This window comes from Panulirus ornatus, chromosome 26 (genome assembly GCF_036320965.1).
Source record: "Panulirus ornatus isolate Po-2019 chromosome 26, ASM3632096v1, whole genome shotgun sequence".
NCBI classification, from domain to species: Eukaryota; Metazoa; Arthropoda; class Malacostraca; order Decapoda; family Palinuridae; genus Panulirus; species Panulirus ornatus.
Window position 1 is genome coordinate 9811279 of NC_092249.1, and position 20234 is coordinate 9831512.

A 20234-nucleotide genomic window follows, 5' to 3' on the forward strand; every position below is an offset into this window, starting at 1 on the left:
TATTCATCATCGTGGAAATTATACTTTCATCACTTTGCCGGTCTTTTCTAAAGCCGTTATCATGTTGCGAGTGTCTGGACGATGCTTATAGAGAGGGTGTCCAGAATAGCTCTTAATGTTTAGTTCTTGTACCATAAGACCGTGAATGTCTCGGGTCAGGTGAGCACGTCTGATGTGTGTAAGGTAGACGTACAATCAGCAGTAGGGAGAAACGCGGTTGGATGGGATCCTGGGAAACTCCGAAGGTCTGTTGAATGTTGGTGAAGAGGAGTGTATGATTTTGCCTCAGTGTGTCATGTACACACCACTTGGTCGGGTTTAAACGCCTGGGAGACGTGTCCGGCCACCTTCAGCCACACGGAAGTTAGAAGACATAGATATATTTGCTCGATGTGCTCTAGGGACGTTTATCACAAGAAAGAATAGGAGAGCTTATGTGACGAGAAGAGACTACATCTGCCCATAGATAGGTCTGCGGATCTTATATTATGCCCAAATGCCGGTAATGATTGTCCTCTGACATACAAGGCAGGATTCATCTTAGCCTTCCTAACCTGGTTTAATTAAGTATGTGTAATTAAAAACAGATCCTTAACTTTACAATCATTTAGAGAGAGAGAGAGAGAGAGAGAGAGAGAGAGAGAGAGAGAGAGAGAGAGAGAGAGAGAGAGAGAGAGAGAGACGCCCAGGAAACCTCCAGCTTTCCTAAGGATATAGCGGATGTAATCTTGGCTGTGATAGTCACACGTTTACTCTGATCGTCATCTCACCGGCCTGAACGCCTGGGACTATAAAACTTTTGCCTTCACCCTGATCATCATTTGGCCTTCATATTCACCGAGAACCGTTACAAAAATGTCATTCGCAGAGTGAGACACGTCGTCATGAAGAAAAAGTGCGCTGATTTGACTTTGGCATATAAATCTCTGTTCCTTCACCAAAAGTATCTCAAAAAACTTCAATAATTCAGATACTTTATTCTTTTTATATTCTTTCAATGTTATGAAGTCTGTAGATGACCCTCCAACTGATAAATTCCTAGTTTTCGGCACCTTATTGTCCTTTACTTCTGTGGCTGCTTCCTCATCTAGCCAACCCACTCTTGCCCGTACTTCCTCCTATTGGATCTATATCCTCTCGTAAATTTCACTCGCACCAGGTCCTCCGAGGTTTCTCCCCCCACAACAACAGGCCTCGAAGGCATATGGACCGAATACACCTCTTCGCCTCGTGAAGGAGTGAGCCTCCGCACTCACTACGATTCTTATCTGCTTATTTTGCCTCAGAAAACCTCAAACCATCCCTTCTTTATATATATATATATATATATATATATATATATATATATATATATATATATATATATATATATATGTTTGAAGGAATAGTGGTTCCAACAATGTTGTATGGTTGCGAGGCGTGGACTATGGATCGAGTTGTGCGCAGGAGGATGGATGTGCTGGAAATGAGATGTTTGAGGACAATGTGTGGTGTGAGGTGGATTGATCGAGTAAATAACGTAAGGGTAAGAGAGATGTGTGGAAATAAAAAGAGCGTGGTTGAGAGAGCAGAAGAGGGTGTTTTGAAATGGTTTGGTCACATGGAGAGAATGAGTGAGGAAAGATTGACCAAGAGGATATATGTGTCGGAGGTGGAGGGAACGAGGAGACGAGGGAGACCAAATTAGAGGTGGAAAGATGGAGTGAAAAAGATTTTGTGTGATCGGGGCCTGAACATGCAGGAGGGTGAAAGGAGGGCAAGGAATAGAGTGAATTGGAGCGATGTGGTATACCGGGGTTGACGTGCTGTCAGTGGATTGAATCAAGGCATGTGAAGCGTCTGGGGTAAACCATGGAAAGCTGTGTAGGTATGTATATTTGCGTGTGTGGACGTATATACATTTTTTTTTTTTTTTTTCAAACTATTCGCCATTTCCCGCGTTAGCGAGGTAGCGTTAAGAACAGAGAACTGGGCCATTGAGGGAATATCCTCACCTGGTCCCCTTCTCTGTTCCGTCTTTTGGAAAATTAAAAAAAAAAAAAAAAAAAAAAAAAAAAAAAAAAAAATTGAGAGGGGAGGATTTCCAACCCCCCGCTCCCTTCCCTTTTAGTCGCCTTCTACGACACGCAGGGAATAGGGGAGAAAGAATACTTCCCACGTATTCCCTGCGTGTCGTAGAAGGCGACTAAAAGGGAAGGGAGCTGGGGGCTGGAAGTCCTCCCCTCTCTTTTTTTTTTTTTTAATTTTCCAAAAGAGGGAACAGAGAAGAGGGCCAGGTGAGGATATTCCCTCAAAGGCCCAGTCCTCTGTTCTTAACGCTACCTAGCTATCGCGGGAAATAGTGAATAGTATGAAAAAAGAAAAAAAAAAAAAAAGAAATATATATATATATATATATATATATATATATATATATATATATATATATATATATATATATATATATATATATATATATATATATATATATATATATATATATATATGTATATATATATTTTTTTTTTTCTTTTTTTTTTTTTTTATACTTTGTCGCTGTCTCCCGCGTTTGCGAGGTAGCGCAAGGAAACAGACGAAAGAAATGGCCCAACCCCCCCCCCCCCCCCATACACATGTACATACACACGTCCACACACGCAAATATACATACCTACACAGCTTTCCATGGTTTACCCCAGACGCTTCACATGCCTTGCTTCAATCCACTGACAGCACGTCAACCCCTGTATACCACATGACTCCAATTCACTCTATTTCTTGCCCTCCTTTCACCCTCCTGCATGTTCAGGCCCCGATCACACAAAATCTTTTTCACTCCATCTTTCCACCTCCAATTTGGTCTCCCTCTTCTCCTCGTTCCCTCCACCTCCGACACATATATCCTCTTGGTCAATCTCTCCTCACTCATTCTCTCCATGTGCCCAAACCCTTTCAAAACACCCTCTTCTGCTCTCTCAACCACGCTCTTTTTATTTCCACACATCTCTCTTACCCTTACGTTACTTACTCGATCAAACCACCTCACACCACACATTGTCCTCAAACATCTCATTTCCAGCACATCCATCCTCCTGCGCACATCTCTATCCATAGCCCACGCCTCGCAACCATACAGCATTGTTGGAACCACTATTCCCTCAAACATACCCATTTTTGCTTTCCGAGATAATGTTCTCGACTTCCACACATTTTTCAAGGCTCCCAAAATTTTCGCCCCCTCCCCCACCCTATGATCCACTTCCGCTTCCATGGTTCCATCCGCTGACAGATCCACTCCCAGATATCTAAAACACTTCACTTCCTCCAGTTTTTCTCCATTCAAACTCACCTCCCAATTGACTTGACCCTCACCCCTACTGTACCTAATAACCTTGCTCTTATTCACATTTACTCTCAACTTTCTTCTTCCACACACTTTACCAAACTCAGTCACCAGCTTCTGCAGTTTCTCACATGAATCAGCCACCAGCGCTGTATCATCAGCGAACAACAATTGACTCACTTCCCAAGCTCTCTCATCCCCAACAGACTTCATACTTGCCCCTCTTTCCAGGACTCTTGCATTTACCTCCTTTACAACCCCATCCATAAACAAATTAAACAACCATGGAGACATCACACACCCCTGCCGCAAACCTACATTCACTGAGAACCAATCACTTTCCTCTCTTCCTACACGTACACATGCCTTACATCCTCGATAAAAACTTTTCACTGCTTCTAACAACTTGCCTCCCACACCATATATTCTTAATACCTTCCACAGAGCATCTCTATCAACTCTATCATATGCCTTCTCCAGATCCATAAATGCTACATACAAATCCATTTGCTTTTCTAAGTATTTCTCACATACATTCTTCAAAGCAAACACCTGATCCACACATCCTCTACCACTTCTGAAACCGCACTGCTCTTCCCCAATCTGATGCTCTGTACATGCCTTCACCCTCTCAATCAATACCCTCCCATATAATTTACCAGGAATACTCAACAAACTTATACCTCTGTAATTTGAGCACTCACTCTTATCCCCTTTGCCTTTGTACAATGGCACTATGCACGCATTCCGCCAATCCTCAGGCACCTCACCATGAGTCATACATACATTAAATAACCTTACCAACCAGTCAACAATACAGTCACCCCCTTTCTTATATATATATATATATATATATATATATATATATATATATATATATATATATATATATATATATATATATATATATATATATATATATATATATATATATATATATATATATATATATATATATATATATATATATATATATATATATATATATATATATATATATATATATATATATATATATATATATATATATATATATATATATATATATTTCCCTGGGGATAGGGGAGAAAGAATATTTCCCACGTATTCCCCGCGTGTCGTAGAAGGCGACTAAAAGGGAAGGGAGCGGGGGGCTGGAAATCTTCCCCTCTCGTTATCTTTTTTAATTTTCCAAAAGAAGGAACAGAGAAGAGGGCCAGGTGAGGATATTCCCTCAAAGGCCCAGTCCTCTGTTCTTAACGCTACCTCGCTATCGCGGGAAATGGCGAATAGTATGAAAATATATATATATATATATATATATATATATATATATATATATATATATATATATATATATATATATATATATATATATATATATATATATATATATATAAATAAAGGAACCTGGATGTTTTAGCTCTGAGTGAAACGAAGCTCAAGGGTAAAGAGGAAGAGTGGTTTGGGAATGTCTTGGGAGTAAAGTCAGGGGTTAGTGAGAGGACAAGAGCAAGGGAAGGAGTAGCACTACTCCTGAAACAGGAGTTGTGGGAGTATATGATACAGTATAAGAAAGCAAACTCTAGATTGATATGGGTAAAACTGAAAGTTGATGGAGAGAGATGGGTGATTATTGGTGCATATGCACCTGGGCATGAGAAGAAACATCATGAGAGGCAAGAGTTTTTAGGGAGCAGCTGAATGAGAGTGTTAGTGGTTTTGATTCACAAGACCAGGTTATAGTGATGGGTGATTTGAATGCAAAGGTGAGTAATGCGGCAGTTGAGGGAATAGTTGGTATACATGGGGTGTTCAGTGTTGTAAATGGAAATGGTGAAGAGCTTGTAGATTTATGTGTTGAAAAAGGACTGGTGATTGGGAATACCTGGTTTAAAAAGCGTGATATACATATGTATACGTATGTAAGTAGGAGAGATGGCCAGAGAGCGTTATTGGATTACGTGTTAATTGATAGGCGCGTGAAAGAGAGACTTTTGGATGTTAATGTGCTGAGAGGTGCAACTGGAGGGATGTCTGATCATTATCTTGTGGAGGCAAAGGTGAAGATCTGTAGGGGTTTTCAGAAAAGAAGAGAGAGAATGTTGGGGTGAAGAGGGTGGTGAGAGTAAGTGAGCTTGGGAAGGAGACTTGTGTGAGGAAGTACCAGGAGAGACTGAGTACAGAATGGAAAAAGGTGAGAACAATGGAAGTAAGGGGAGTGGGGGAGGAATGGGATGTATTTAGGGAAGCAGTGACGGCTAGCGCAAAAGATGCTTGTGGCATGAGAAGCGTGGGAGGTGGGTTGAATAGAAAGGGTAGTGAATGGTGGGATGAAGAGGTAAGATTATTAGTGAAAGAGAAGTGAGAGGCATTTGGACGATTTTTGCAGGGAAAAAAGGCAAATAAGTGGGAGATGTATAAAAGAAAGAGGCAGGAGGTCAAGAGAAAGGTGCAAGAGGTGACAAAGAGGGCAAATGAGAGTTGGGGTGAGAGAGTACCATTAAATTTTAGGGAGAATAAAAAGATATTTTGGAAGGAGGTAAATAAAGTGCGTAAGACAAGGAGCAAATGGGAACTTCAGTGAAGGGGGCTAATGGGGAGGTGATAACAAGTAGTGGTGATGTGAGAAGGAGATGGAGTGAGTATTTTTAAGGTTTGTTGAATGTGTTTGATGATAGAGTGGCAGATGTGGGGTGTTTTGGTCGAGGTGGTGTGCAAAGTTAGAGGGTTAGGGAAAATAATTTGGTAAACAGAGAGGAGGTAGTAAAAGCTTTTCGGATGATGAAAGCCGGCAAGGCAGCAGGTTCGGATGGTATTGCAGTGGAATTTATTAAAAAAGGCGGTGACTGTATTGTTGACTGGTTGGTAAGGTTATTTAATGTATGTATGATTCATGGTGAGGTGCCTGAGGATTGGCGGAATGCTTGCATAGTGCCATTGTACAAAGGGAAAGGGGATAAGAGTGAGTGCTCAAATTACAGAGGTATAAGTTTGTTAGTATTCCTGGTAAATTATATGGGAGGGTATTGATTGAGAGGGTATAGGCATGCATAGAGCATCAGATTGGGGAGGAGCAGTGTGGTTTCAGAAGTGGTAGAGGATGTGTGGATCAGGTGTTTGCTTTGAAGAATGTATGTGAGAAATACTTAGAAAAGGAAATGAATTTGTATGTAGCATTTATAGATCTGGAGAAGGTATATGATAGAATTGATAGAGATGCATTGTGGAAGGTATTAAGAATATATGGTGTGGGAGGCAAGTTGTTAGAAGCAGTGAAAAGTTTTTATCGAGGATGTAAGGCATGTGTACGTGTAGGAAGAGAGGAAAATGATTGGTTCTCAGTGAATGAAGGTTGTGGCAGGGGTGTATGATGTCTCCATGGTTGTTTAATTTGTTTATGGATGGGGTTGTTAAGGAGGTGAATGCAAGAGTTTTGGAAAGAGGTGCAAGTATGCAGTCTGTTGTGGATGAGAGAGCTTGGGAAGTGAGTCACTTGTTGTTCGCTGATGATACAGCGCTGGTGGCTGATTCAAGTGAGAAACTGCAGAAGCTGGTGACTGAGTTTGGTAAAGTGTGCGAGAGAAGAAAGTTAAGAGTAAATGTGAACAAGAGCAAGGTTATTAGGTACAGTATGGTTGAGAGTCAAGTCAGTTGGGAGGTAAGTTTGAATGGAGATAAACTGGAGGAAGTAAAGTGTTTTAGATATCTGGGAGTGGATCTGGCAGCGGATGGAACCATGGAAGCGGAAGTGAATCATAGGGTGGAGGAGGGGGCGAAAATTCTGGGAGCCTTGAAGAATGTGTGGAAGTCGAGAACATTATCTCGGAAAGCAAAAATGGGTATGTTTGAGGAATAGTGGTTCCAACAATGCTGTATGTTTCCGAGGCGTGGGCTATGGACAGAGATGTGTGCAGGAGGGTGGATGTGCTGGAAATGAGATGTTTAAGGACAGTATGTGACGTGAGATGGTTTGATCGAGTAAGTAATGTAAGGGTAAGAGAGATGTGTGGAAATAAAGAGTGTGGTTGAGAAAGCAGAAGAGGGTGCTTTGAAATGGTTTGGTCACATGGAGAGAATGAGTGAGGAAAGATTGACCAAGAGGATATATGTGTCAGAGGTGGAGGGAACGAGGAGTGGGAGACCAAATTGGAGGTGGAAAGATGGAGTGAAAAAGATTTTTGAGTGATCGGGGCCTGAACATGCAGGAGTGTGAAAGGCGTGCAAGGAATAGAGTGAATTAGAACGATGTGGTATACCGGGGTCGAAGTGCTGTCAATGGATTGAACCAGGGCATATGAAGCGTCTTGGGTAAAGCATGGAAAGTTTTGTGGGGCCTGGATGTGGAAAGGGAGCTGTGATTTCAGTGCATTATTACATGACAACTAGAGACTTGAGTGTGAACGAATGGGGCCTTTGTTGTCTTTTCCTAGCGCTACCTCGCACACATGAGGGGGGAGGGGGTTGTTAATCCATGCTGGCGGGGTAGCGATGGGAATGAATAAAGGCAGACAGTATGAATTATGTACATGTGTATATATGTATATATCTGTGTTTGTATATATATTTATACATTGAGATGTATAGGTATGTATATTTGCGTGAGCGGACGTGTATGTATATACATGTGTATGTGGGTGTTTTGGTCCATTCTTTCGTCTGTTTCCTTGCGCTACCTCGCTAAAGCGGGAGACAGCGACAAAGGAAAATAATAATAAAAAAATAATATATATATATATATATATATATATATATATATATATATATATATATATATATATATATATATATATATATATGCAAGTAAATCGCCAAAGGACACGTGATTCAGGAATATGCTGAGAACCACCAGGAAAATGAGACTAGAAGACCAGAGCGCTTTCGTGATGATTCACATCTTCAGAGATATACAAGCTGAACCTGGAAACTATCACGAAACCACTCGAATTTTCTTGTCTCATTTTCATTGCAGTTAAAAGCGCGAGCGTACACACACACACACACACACACACACACACACACACACACACATACACACACACACACACGCACACACACACACACACACACGCAAATATGTATATACCGTCTAATCTAAGGCTTCCCCACATGTGCTAGAAACGTTCTACGCCACGCTGCCAGGAACAATATAGTGTTACAACTTAATTTTATTGGAGGAGTCGCGGGAAACACGTTATCAATAACGCTTCCATTACCATCGTCACATATTCAGACAACGTGTCATTACATTTTTTTTCCCATATCGACTGAAGATAACTTCAAAGACGTGAATTAGTGTGGGTGTTATATACAGGAGAGCCTAGAACATCGGAATTCCACTTGATAATACTGTGAAAGAAATGAGAAGAAATTAGACGCCTGTAGCGATTCGTATTTCGATGGGAACAAGAGTTCAAATGCGTATCTACGCTGTGGGAGGCTCGTCCTACGTTTTACAGTACTGCAAAAGCGTTTCGCCTGAAGAATGTTCGTAAATTGTACTCAAGACGAAGTTCAGTAAGCGAGGAGAGTCAGGGTTAATGTGAAGTCATCGCACACTGCCAGCCAGCAGATGGAGCAGCGAGCGAACCTGTCTAGCAAACGCTATTACACACAAACATTGATGATGGCACACACTTGCTGGCGACCAAACAACTGCAAAGGACATTGAAAGATAATGTTTCGATGTCACTGGACTTCGCCTGCTCGAGGTTACGCCGCCATTGAAGAGTCACCTTTGGCGAGGTTGTGTCACTGGGAGTAAAATGTCGTCGAAGAACGTCTAACTCTAAAGGAGTCTTCACTTCCCCGCTGCTGGAAGTAGCGCAGTCTTGGGCTGCAGGAGCCTCTAGAGAGGACCTAGGTGACACCGGGCTCGTGGTGATTGATCCTGGGGTACTTTTGAATAAATAGATAGATGAATATCTATATTTCTGCTGTTATGAATGGTAATGTATCATGGATATCTAATAATTCTATAATCAGATATAAGCACAACGTAAGCATCTGCCTCCCTATAATCCAAGGCTCACCATCCGTAAATCATTTACAGCTTCCTTAGAGTCGTTTTCGTATTCTGAGGGGGAGAGAGCCGCTGAATTACCTGGCATGCTTCCCGTTTGTTGTGGTCCCAACTTCATCCCTCCCGCTGCGCTACACACCAATCGCTCAATCGTTCGCGTGAATTACTCTCGCCATCTGTCGATGATGCATTCTCTTGGACCCGGGGGGCCAATGGGGTTCCCAGTATTGGTGAAGAGATGTGTTCCCAAAAGTGTTGCTTCAACTGGGTATATATTTCTCTCGCTCTTTGTCTGTCTCTTTTTTGTCACTCTTTGTCATGAGTCACAAATACCAGATCTCACTCGCTTCTAAGACCCTTGACACCATTCATCTTATCCCCAGCGTCGACAGGCGGAAGACCTTCTACCCAGCTTCAACCATAGAACTTTTCTTACCGACTCCGACAGTTGGAAGATCTTTTCTCCCGTCTTCGACATACGTAGGGCCCCCTTCCCCAGCTTTGACAGACGTAGGACCTCCCCAATTTCGACTGACGTAGGATATTCCTCCCCAACTTCGAAAGACGTAGGACCATCCTCCCCAACTTCGACAGACGCAGGACCCTCCTCCCCAACTTCGACAGACGTAGGATCTTCCTCCCCGACTTCGACAGACATAGGATCTTCCTCCTCAACTTCGATAGACGTAGGATCTCCCTCCCCGACTTCGACAGACGTAAGATCTTTCTTCCCAACTTCGACAGACGGAAGACTTTCACCCCCCTTCTTCGACAACCATAGAACCTTCCTCCCCAACTTCAACAGACAGAAGACCTTATCCCCAACTTCAACTGACAGAAGACCTTTTCTCCAACTCCAACAGACAGAAGACCTTCTCCTCAACTTCAACTGAAGGAAAACCTTCTCCCCAACTTCAGCAGACAGAAGACCTTCTCCCCAACTTGAACAGACAGAAGACCTTCTCCTCAACTTGAACAGACAGAAGACCTTCTCCCCAACTTCAACAGACAGAAGACCTCCCCAACTTTAACAGACAGAAGACCTACCTCCCCAACTTCAACAAACAGAAGACCTTCTCCTCAACTTCAACAGACAGAAGACCTTCTCCTCAACTTCAACAGAAGGAAGAACCTCTTCCCCACCGTCGGCAGATAGATCTTCTTCCTGGCTTAGGAATAATCACTCTCCAAGTCTCTCTCTCTCTCTCTCTCTCTCTCTCTCTCTCTCTCTCTCTCTCTCTCTCTCTCTCTCTCTAATCGCGCAACACACTCTCCTTCCACCTACCACAGGTACGACGCCCGCAACACGTCGCTGGGGTACCGGCAACACACACCTCGGGACCAATCAATGGCCAAGAGGACCCGTTTCCAACCGCAGCCGCCGGCCCGTCTGGTCATAACGGAGGCGACCCTGCACGACGCTGGGAGGTACGAATGCCGGGTGGACTTCATGAGGGCACCCTCCAAAACGACGATTATAGAGGTAAGAGACCATGGCCAACCCTTTCTAAGACGACGATTACAGAGGTAAGAGACCGCCACCACCCCTCCCAAAATGACGATTATAGAGGTAAGAGACCATCATACCTCCTCCAAAACGACGATTATAGAGGTAAGAGACCACCACCACACCCTCCAAAACGACGATTTTAGAGGTAAGTGACCATGGTCATCCCCTCCAAGACGACGATATAGAGATAAGAGACCACCTACAACCCCTCCAAAACGACGATCGTAGAGGTAAGAGACGCCCCCTCCAAAACGACGTTCGTAGAGGTTCTTAAGAACACCCTCTCCCAAAAGGGACCACCGTGAGACTTTCCACTCCCGAAATGACCACCGTGACAGTCTTTCTCCTAAACGACCAGGTGAGGGGGCCCCATCTAGAGGGATCATTGATGTTCATTTCAAATGCATTGTGATATGGACATGGCAACTTTAAATGTTTAACTGGATCCTGCCAAAGCTTTGACATGTAGGGAAAGAAGCGGTTATCAAAACGGTCCATCCTTGAGTTGCCGATGGCCACACAGTAATCATGTGACACAGCAGCTTGCCGAGTATTGCCTGGTCTAGCTAGTGGAGGTGGAGGCACACAGCAGCCAGCTCTCGGAAGCAAAAACCAGAGAATTACTTATGAAGAGGGAAAATGAACCAACATAGCGGCGTAGAGAAACAGCGTCAAGTTTCGTAGTTAGCCAGGGACAGTTTATAAGTCTGATCGCTTTCGACTCGACTCTGTCACGTAAGGATACAGAGCTAAAGCCACCTCAGATGTGAGATCGGTACTCTATACAAGGACGAATCAGTCCCTTGTGCAAACGGAGTAACTGTTCTGAGGAAAAGTTTCGACGTCTAAAGGGATCATTTCTATGAATGTTTACTGTGTAGACTTAGCCATAGCCCTTACGTGCAAGTCATAGATTTCAGCCGCATTATCACTGTTTAGTCATGAGCCATAATCACTGAACGGACATTAGCGGATACAGGCTCTGTGGTTTAGTCTCTGTGGTACAGCAAGTATAAATTACATGATGTAAACACGAGTGTCACCATTTACCCACTGTTGTTGTCTTGCTATACCTCATTTTCTTTTAATTAATATACTTGTTAATGCCGAGGGGTTACAAGGATAAAGTTTCAAGACATTCGAGGCTCTCGGTGCTGTATTTAACAACTCCAAGAGGCACTACAGTAAGTTTTAAGTGCCCCTTGTATCAAGTCATATAAGCCTCTGTCTCGTGTATAGAAACCCAGATGAAGTATTTCCCCGAGTGGATACGAGTTTCAACTTTATTCCAAGCTCCGGGTGATATGATTTTACATATGTGGTTATTTCGAAGCCTTGGGTACGGATAATCTTGACCTGATAAGGTCCTTAAGACTTGATTCAAACTCATGGGCACAAACGGCACCTCAAATTAGACGAAGTACTTTTTCGTCAGTAGGATTGTTAACACAGGGAGTGATTTACCAATTGGAGTGGATTAAAGCAGTAGCATATATACGTTTACGAATAGACTTCATTAACTGCTTCAAGCCACGATTAACATTACTGGCGTCTCCTTAGTCAAATGAAGAGTTCGCAGGTTCTTGAATCATCCGAATGATTTTCTACCACACTAATCTGTGAGTTTCTGATGTCTTCTACTTTCACAAACAGCCTCGAAGGGACCCAGTGGTCTGTTGCTATTTGAATTCCTTTGTATTCCTGTGTATTCCTTCCCATGAAGTCCTGGACATTTGGCGGAACACTCGTCTGGTCTCTCGTTGTTGAGTCCTTAAGCAGTCGAGTGTGTCTTATTACCCGCTCGACCACCGGCCGCGTAAAGTAACAGTCCAGTGGACCAGAGGGCCGCCGTTCCTCTTGCTCTCCCACCGCCCTCCATTAGACACACTCACTCCCTCTCCTTCTTTAATGGAGTGGTGTCCCTCTCCCTCACTCTCCCATTTTCTGACCAGCACGTCTCTCCCAAAGTTCAGTCATCCACTGTCCTTACTGTCGGGCTCCCTCATGCCTTCGTACATCCTACGTGGGGTACTATACCACCTCCCACCTCATCGGTACTCCAGTCTGTGTCTCTCGTACTTCCTAATGGTAGCCCGATCTCTCCCGCCCACATTCAGTGGTAACCCCGAAATCTCTCCTCTCAGTGGTGTCCGCAAAACACGCGCGCCTCTCTTCCCACTGGCAGCTGAGAGCTCTCCCCTTACCTCGCACGCCTCAGTCTCCCCTCTCAGCTTAGTCAACCGCATCGAGCCTCGCTCACTGCCACTTCCCTCTCAGCAGTGTATTCAGCCAATGGCACCCTCTGGATCCTTACTTACCCCCCAGACTAGGGGGCGGTGCAAGTGATGTCGCTGCGAGTCTGGCTTTGAATTCCTGTTGCTCATACTGACCCAGTGGTGCTGTTGTTCACGTTGACGATCCTCTGGTGATGTTGTCCAGGTTAACGATTCTGTGGCGCTGTTGTTCAGGATGGGATCCTGTGGTGGTGCTGTTCAGGATGGGATCCTGTGGTGGTGCTGTTCAGGATGGGATCCTTTGCAGGCTTAGCGCCCCACTTCTCACCCGTCCATCTAATCCCCCTGCTCTGGTTGATCTCCCTTCCCCCTTCGATTCAGTACCAAAGCCCATGTCCAGCCGCTGCTATAACACCGGGGAGGGAGGGACAAGTCCTCTTCCCTCCGATACACTGCCACTTCGTAGATTGCTTATTTTCTTTTCCTTATTTCACTATATTGCCATCCATTCATAGTTTGATGTAGTTCCTGGCACGAGAGCCCTCCCTCTTGATGTAGTTCCTGGCACGAAGACCCTCCCTCTTGATGTAGTTCCTTGCACGAAGACCCTCCCTCTTGATGTAGTTCCTGGCACGAAGACCCTCCCTCTTGATGTAGTTCCTGGCACGAAGACCCTCCCTCTTGATGTAGTTCCTGGCACGAAGACCCTCCCTCTTGATGTAGTTCCTGGCACGAAGACCCTCCCTCTTGATGTAGTTCCTGGCACGAAGACCCTCCCTCTTGATGCAGTTCCTGGCACGAAGACCCTCCCTCTTGATGTAGTTCCTGACACAAGAACCCTTCCTCTTGATGTAGTTCCTGGCACGAAGACACTCCCTCTTGATGCAGTTCCTGGCACGAAGACCCTCCCTCTTGATGTAGTTCCTGGCACAAGAACCCTCCCTCTTGATGTAGTTCCTGGCACGAAGACCCTCCCTCTTGATGTAGTTCCTGGCACGAAGACCCTCCCTCTTGATGCAGTTCCTGGCACGAAGACCCTCCCTCTTGATGCAGTTCCTGGCACGAAGACCCTCCCTCTTGATGTAGTTCCTGGCACGAAGACCCTCCCTCTTGATGTAGTTCCTGGCACGAAGACCCTCCCTCTTGATGCAGTTCCTGGCACGAAGACCCTCCCTCTTGATGTAGTTCCTGGCATGAAGACCCTCCCTCTTGATGTAGTTCCTGGCACGAAGACCCTCCCTCTTGATGTAGTTCCTGGCACGAAGACCCTCCCTCTTGATGCAGTTCCTGGCACGAAGACCCTCCCTCTTGATGTAGTTCCTGGCACGAAGACCCTCCCTCTTGATGCAGTTCCTGGCACGAAGACCCTCCCTCTTGATGTAGTTCCTTGCACGAAGACCCTCCCTCTTGATGTAGTTCCTGACTCGAAGACCCTCCCTCTTGATGCAGTTCCTGGCATCAGACCCACCTCTTAGAGATCTTCTCCCCGAAGATGTTTTGCATATAAATGTGTTTCTCTCGTGTATTCGTATTTGACCTGACTCCCCTGTAGTCATGACCTGACTCCCCCCTGTAGAGAACAGCGCCTCTGGGTTCTTCTTATACACACTTTACCAGGAAAAGCAGCTCGTGGATCTAGACGGAAGGGAAATGAAACTAGTCTCCTGTCTCCATGACAGAATGGCGAACGTCGTCCCAAATACACGAACTGGTGGAAGAAAGAAACTAAAAAACAAAAAAAAAGACCTTGATGGGTGGGTTGGGGGGGGGAGGGGGGTTATCGTCGTTTGCTTCACGTCCCCCCTGAATCCCCCATCGTCCATTCTGGCTGTCACCTGAGAAACTGAAATTGGAGGTTGAAGAGGCTCCTGCATCATTTTTAGCCGAACCTGATTAAGTTGTTCTTTGCCGTGTTCACCAAACGATCACTGTGTTATCTGAAGTTTTCCTGGCTGTGAAGACTGCCTTGTAAGGAGTGTAAAGAAAGGATTTTAAGATCATTGTTTTGAACGATCTCTCTCTCTCTCTCTCTCTCTCTCTCTCTCTCTCTCTCTCTCTCTCTCTCTCTCTCTCTCTCTCTCTCTCTCTCTCTCTCTCTCTCACACCTTTCTCTCTATCTATCTGTGTATTAGAGACAAAGGAATGTCGTCTGTAGACTTAGAAATTAAACATTTATCTTCTACATGTCGTCTACAAGACAAAGGTCTGAAATGTGGAAATGTGATGGGGGCACTCATTCAGTCGCCTAACTTCCTATTGACATATAAATGTCTTCGCTGACGTAGGACCTAATGGGGAACCCATCATTCCACCATCCGTTTCCCCACATGTACAGCCCCTGAACACAGGAAGTAATAACAAGAAGGTAGATCCGGTTATCAGCACAGACATTGATCATATCCTCGCGTGGGATGTTTGTGAAGACAATATTGTGTGTCCAAGCTAACCAGAACACGAGAGTCTTATCCACAGGTTACAAGATTCGAGTCGTTTTTAAAGAAAAAAATACAATCCCATCCTTCTCAAAGGTCGAGGATGTTATTCCTACAGAGTTGCAGTCAGTTGTTGACGAGTATAAGTGCAACAACTGTAGTGCTTTGGATAGACAACAGCAAGACGAAGCGACGGGCGTCCATGAACATCTTGGGGCGATCCATACCAACTACCTAATCGCCAAACCGTCTTTCTCGGCAATATAGAGTCGTGCTCACGACAGTGATAACCCACTGTCAGCAGCAATATTTTCTGTTCTCGCCAGTAGCTCCTCAAACACTGTTCTGTTAACACTAGAGTCCCTCCTCTACTACAGGGAGAAACCCACTTTATAACAAAGGTGTCGACAGAGTTGTGTGTGTTGAGACATGATAGAGTAATATCATCTCGTTATTTTAGATATATGTTTCAACCGAAGGATTTTTAACTGTGAATTGTAGGATTTTTTAATCTTGACTGGGTAATAATGCCTCCGTTTATATATGTCACGTGTTGAGTGCTTTAGGCAAGGCTGGATTGTTAATAATATTGCTTAACTGTCATTAGTCTTCCTTTATTATTCATTTTGCATTGGGTCTTAGTGATGGATGTTGTCAAGCAATATTCATAGACCATTATACTATATGCTTCGTACATGAATAGATATTGATAGATGATAGACAGACAGATACTCACATCAAAGACTGCATAGCAGTCTTACCAACAAGGACCACATCACAACAGACCCCCATGTAAAGACCATATCACAACATAACCACATTTAAAGACATCACGGCATAACTACATATAAAGACCACACCACAACATGCCTACACATAAAGACCACACCACAACACTTACATATAAGACCACATCACAACATACCTGCATGGAAGACCGCATCACAACATAAGCTACATATGAAGACCTTATTACAACATAACTACATATCAGATTCACATATTCTGTTACCTCACTTGTTGCTTGAAGTATTTCCCCTCTACTGTTTGCATGGTGTTACCTCCTTGCACGTCACACTACCTCAGGCAATCCCACAGATCTTCATCTGACCCCCAGAGATCTTTACCCAACCCCAGAGATCCTCACCCTACCCCAAGACGAGGCAGCACTTCCATCTCAGTGGTGATCTACCCCCTCACATGAACACTGGTCTCCCACCGGAGCGTTAGCGCCCCCACGTGAATGTCAACTCCCCACCTGGGAGTCAAGTCCCCCACTTGAACGTCAACTCCCAACTTGAGCGTCAGCTCCCCACTACAGTGTAAAGTCCCCAGCTTGAGTGTCCACTTCCCACTTTAGTATACAGTCTTCCACTTGAGCGTCAGCTCCCCAATACAGTGTAAAGTCCCCAGCTTGAGTGTCCACTCCCCACTTTAGTATACAGTCTTCCACTTGAGCGTCAGCTCCCCACTACAGTGTCAATTTCCCCACTTGAGCGTCAACTCCCCTACCTCATCGGCAACTCTCCCACTTGAGTGTCAGTCCACTTGAGTCATCCACCACAGTGTAAGTCCAGCTTGTGTCACTTCCCACTTTAGTACAGTCTTCACACTGAGCGTCAGTCCCCCCTTCAGTGATTTCCACTTGAGTCGTTCAGACTCACCTACCTCAGTGATTTACTCTACCCAGAGAACCAACCGGATCCCTACCCGAGCGATTTTAGGGCACCTCCGAATGTCAACTCCGGTCCACTGGGTCATCCCCACTTGACGCATCCATGCGTCAGCTCCCCTACGTAGTCCAGCTGAGTTTCCCCACTTGAGCGTCAACTCCCCTACCTCATCGGCAACTCTCCCACTTGAGTGTCAGCTCCCCACTTGAGCGTCAGCTCCCCACTTGAGTGCAATCTTCCACTGGGGCGTCATCTGCTACTCTTTCCTCATTCTAGCGCACCAACACGACGTCTTTTTTTTATATTTCTCGTACCGTGACCTCTGACATATATTCATGGCTTCCCCTCCACGCCAAGTATTGCACCCGAGCCCCCCCCCCATATCCTCCCCCCACCCTTAGATGATCCAGCCCACAGCTGGCTCTCTCTCTCTCTCTCTCTCTCTCTCTCTCTCTCTCTCTCTCTCTCTCTCTCTCTCTCTCTCTCTCTCTCTCTCTCTCTCTCTCTCTCTCTCTCTCTCTCTCGTCGTAGATACTTGTAGTACACACACACACACACACACACACACACACACACACACACACACACACACACACACACACACATACACACACACACACACACATTGATTAACGCCAGGCACCTATTCAACAATCAGCCATCCCCTCCCCCCCAAAAAAAAGGGAAAACAGGGAGAGGATAAACAGCTGAGGCTGGCTGTGGGCCTTGCAGCATTGATCCTCCTATCTTTACTGAAGCCAAAACACAAAGCCAGTTTGCAGCCAGCTGAAAAGATCAGTTAAAGAACGGTTGTGATAGCAACCTTTAACTGCTTTTAATTAGAAAACTGCTGTGGTGACAGACACCTTTACCTGGTTTCAGTTAGAAAACTGACACCTTTACCTGGTTTCAATTAGAAAACTGTGGTGATAGAAACCTTTACCTGGTTTCAGTTAGAGAACGGTGGTGACAGAGATGATTTTCAGGGCCACACCCATAGACTCACGACAGCTAACTATGACACACAAGCATTTGACAGGTAATGTGAAAAGTTTGTGGTAGGGGACGAATTAGCCCTTCGAGTTCAACGAATTAATTAACCCCATGAGTTCGACGAATTAACCCCTTGAGTACGACGACTTAACCACTTACGTAAGTACGACTTGACCTATTCAGTACGACTTAACCCCTTGGGTATGGATTATGAGGACTTGACCCTTTGAGTACGAGGACTAAACTCTTTAAGTCCAGTGTTCTAACCTCTTCAGTGCAATAATGACCCTTTAAGGACAAGGACATCCCTTAAGGATAGTGTTCTAACCCTTTCAGTATGATAATGATCCTTTAAGGACGAGGACAACCCCTAAGTACGGTGTTCTAAGCCCTTCAGCACGATAATGATCCTTTAAGTACGAGGACTTAACCCCTTCAGTACGGTGTTCTAACCCCTTCAGTCGACAATAATCTTTTAAGTGCGAAAACTTAACCTCTTAAGTACGATGTTCTAACCCCTTCAGTACGATGATGATCCTTTATGGACGAGGACTTGATCCCTTAAGGACGGTGTTCTAACCCCTTCAGAACGATAATGATCCTTTAAGCACGAGAACTTGATCCCTGAAGGACGGTGCTCTAACCCCTTCAGTACCATAATGATCCTCTGCGTACAGTAACTTTAATCACCGTTCTCGTGGGGTTGAGTCTTCGTACCCAAGTTTCAATGATTATCTTCCCCCTTGCTGTGGAATATCCCATTTCACGTGACGCATTAATTAAATCTTTAATTACCTCAGGCATCAGGTAATCACGTGGTGTTTTAGTATGTATCGGGTTCAGTAGTTCCTTGCAACACACAGGGTCTCAGCATGTTTTGATACAGTGGTTCCAATTTGTTTTTCTTGTCTATGTACATCTAAATTTTTACTTTAACATAACTAAGAAATAATTTCAACTTAAGTAGATTGTACTATTGTGGCATTACTTATAAAGTTGTATGTGGAGTTTAGCGCACCTAAGTACATTCAGCTTAAGTACATCGTATGTTTATAGCATTACTTATAAAGTTATGTGAGGACTTATGTATCATTCAGTAGGGCTTAATGTGTAGATGTATTTATATTGTAATTTGATTTCGACTTGATCTTCTAAGGACAGTCGTGTATCCCGTAGGGGTAATGGAACCCCCTAGTTGGGAACCATCGTCTGAGAGTGTCTGCGACAATGTCTCAGCCATTCTGTCTTGCATCGAAAGCCATTTATCTGTATAGAGTCTCGGATAACTGTAGAACGTCTCTGCCTCTCAGCCTTGTATCAAAAGTCATTTGTCTGTATAGACTTCAGTTTCGGATAAATGTCTAGGACGTCTTTGCCTCTCAACTTTCTCTCAACTGTTATTTGTCTATATAGACTTTAGTTTCAGATACAGAATGTCTTTGCCTCACAGTCTTCCACCAACAGCCATTTGTCTTTAAGTTCTTGACTCTTTGGTGTGACGCTTGGGTGTGTGTGTTCTGTGTCGGCAGGTGACGGTGGTTGAGCCTCCCACGGCGCTGCAGATCTCGCTCCACGATAGCAAGACTGTCACGTTCACTGTTACTGCTGACGAAGGGAGCCCACTCAGGCTGTCCTGCATCGTCACGGGAGGTGAGTACATGGGAAAGCCAGATAACAGGAGACCTGGTGGTTTGTGACGAGGTCATCTGCTGGAGGGTATGGGAAGGACGGATAACAGAATGTGGTGGTCTATGACGAGGTTATCTAGTGGAGGACATGGGAGTACGTGGGAAGGACAGGTAACAAAAGACCTGGTTGTCTATGACGAGGACATCTGCTGGAGGACATGGGAGTACATGGGGAAGCAAGATATCAGGAAACTTGATGGTCTATGACGAGGTCATCTGGTGGAGGACATGGTAGTACATAGGGAAGCCAGATAACAGGAGACCTGGTGGTCTATGACGAGGTCATCTGCTGGAGAACAGTATCATCATCCTTAATCTAATATGTATACAGAGACAATAAAGCAAAATTTAGAGAAACGTATAGGAAGGGGAGGGGGGGGG

The 20234-nt window shown here is 44.6% G+C and overlaps 1 protein-coding gene across 1 annotated transcript in view; it reads left to right on the top strand.

Moving 5' to 3' along the window:
• The window catches only part of LOC139757447 (hemicentin-1-like), a 334144-nt gene that overhangs the window by 232374 nt on the left and 81536 nt on the right, over positions 1 to 20234 (top strand). Inside the window, exons 4-5 of the mRNA XM_071677971.1 lie at positions 10614 to 10806; positions 19695 to 19815. Coding sequence (XP_071534072.1) covers positions 10614 to 10806; positions 19695 to 19815 — 314 coding nt within the window. The remainder of the gene's footprint in view (positions 1 to 10613; positions 10807 to 19694; positions 19816 to 20234) is intronic.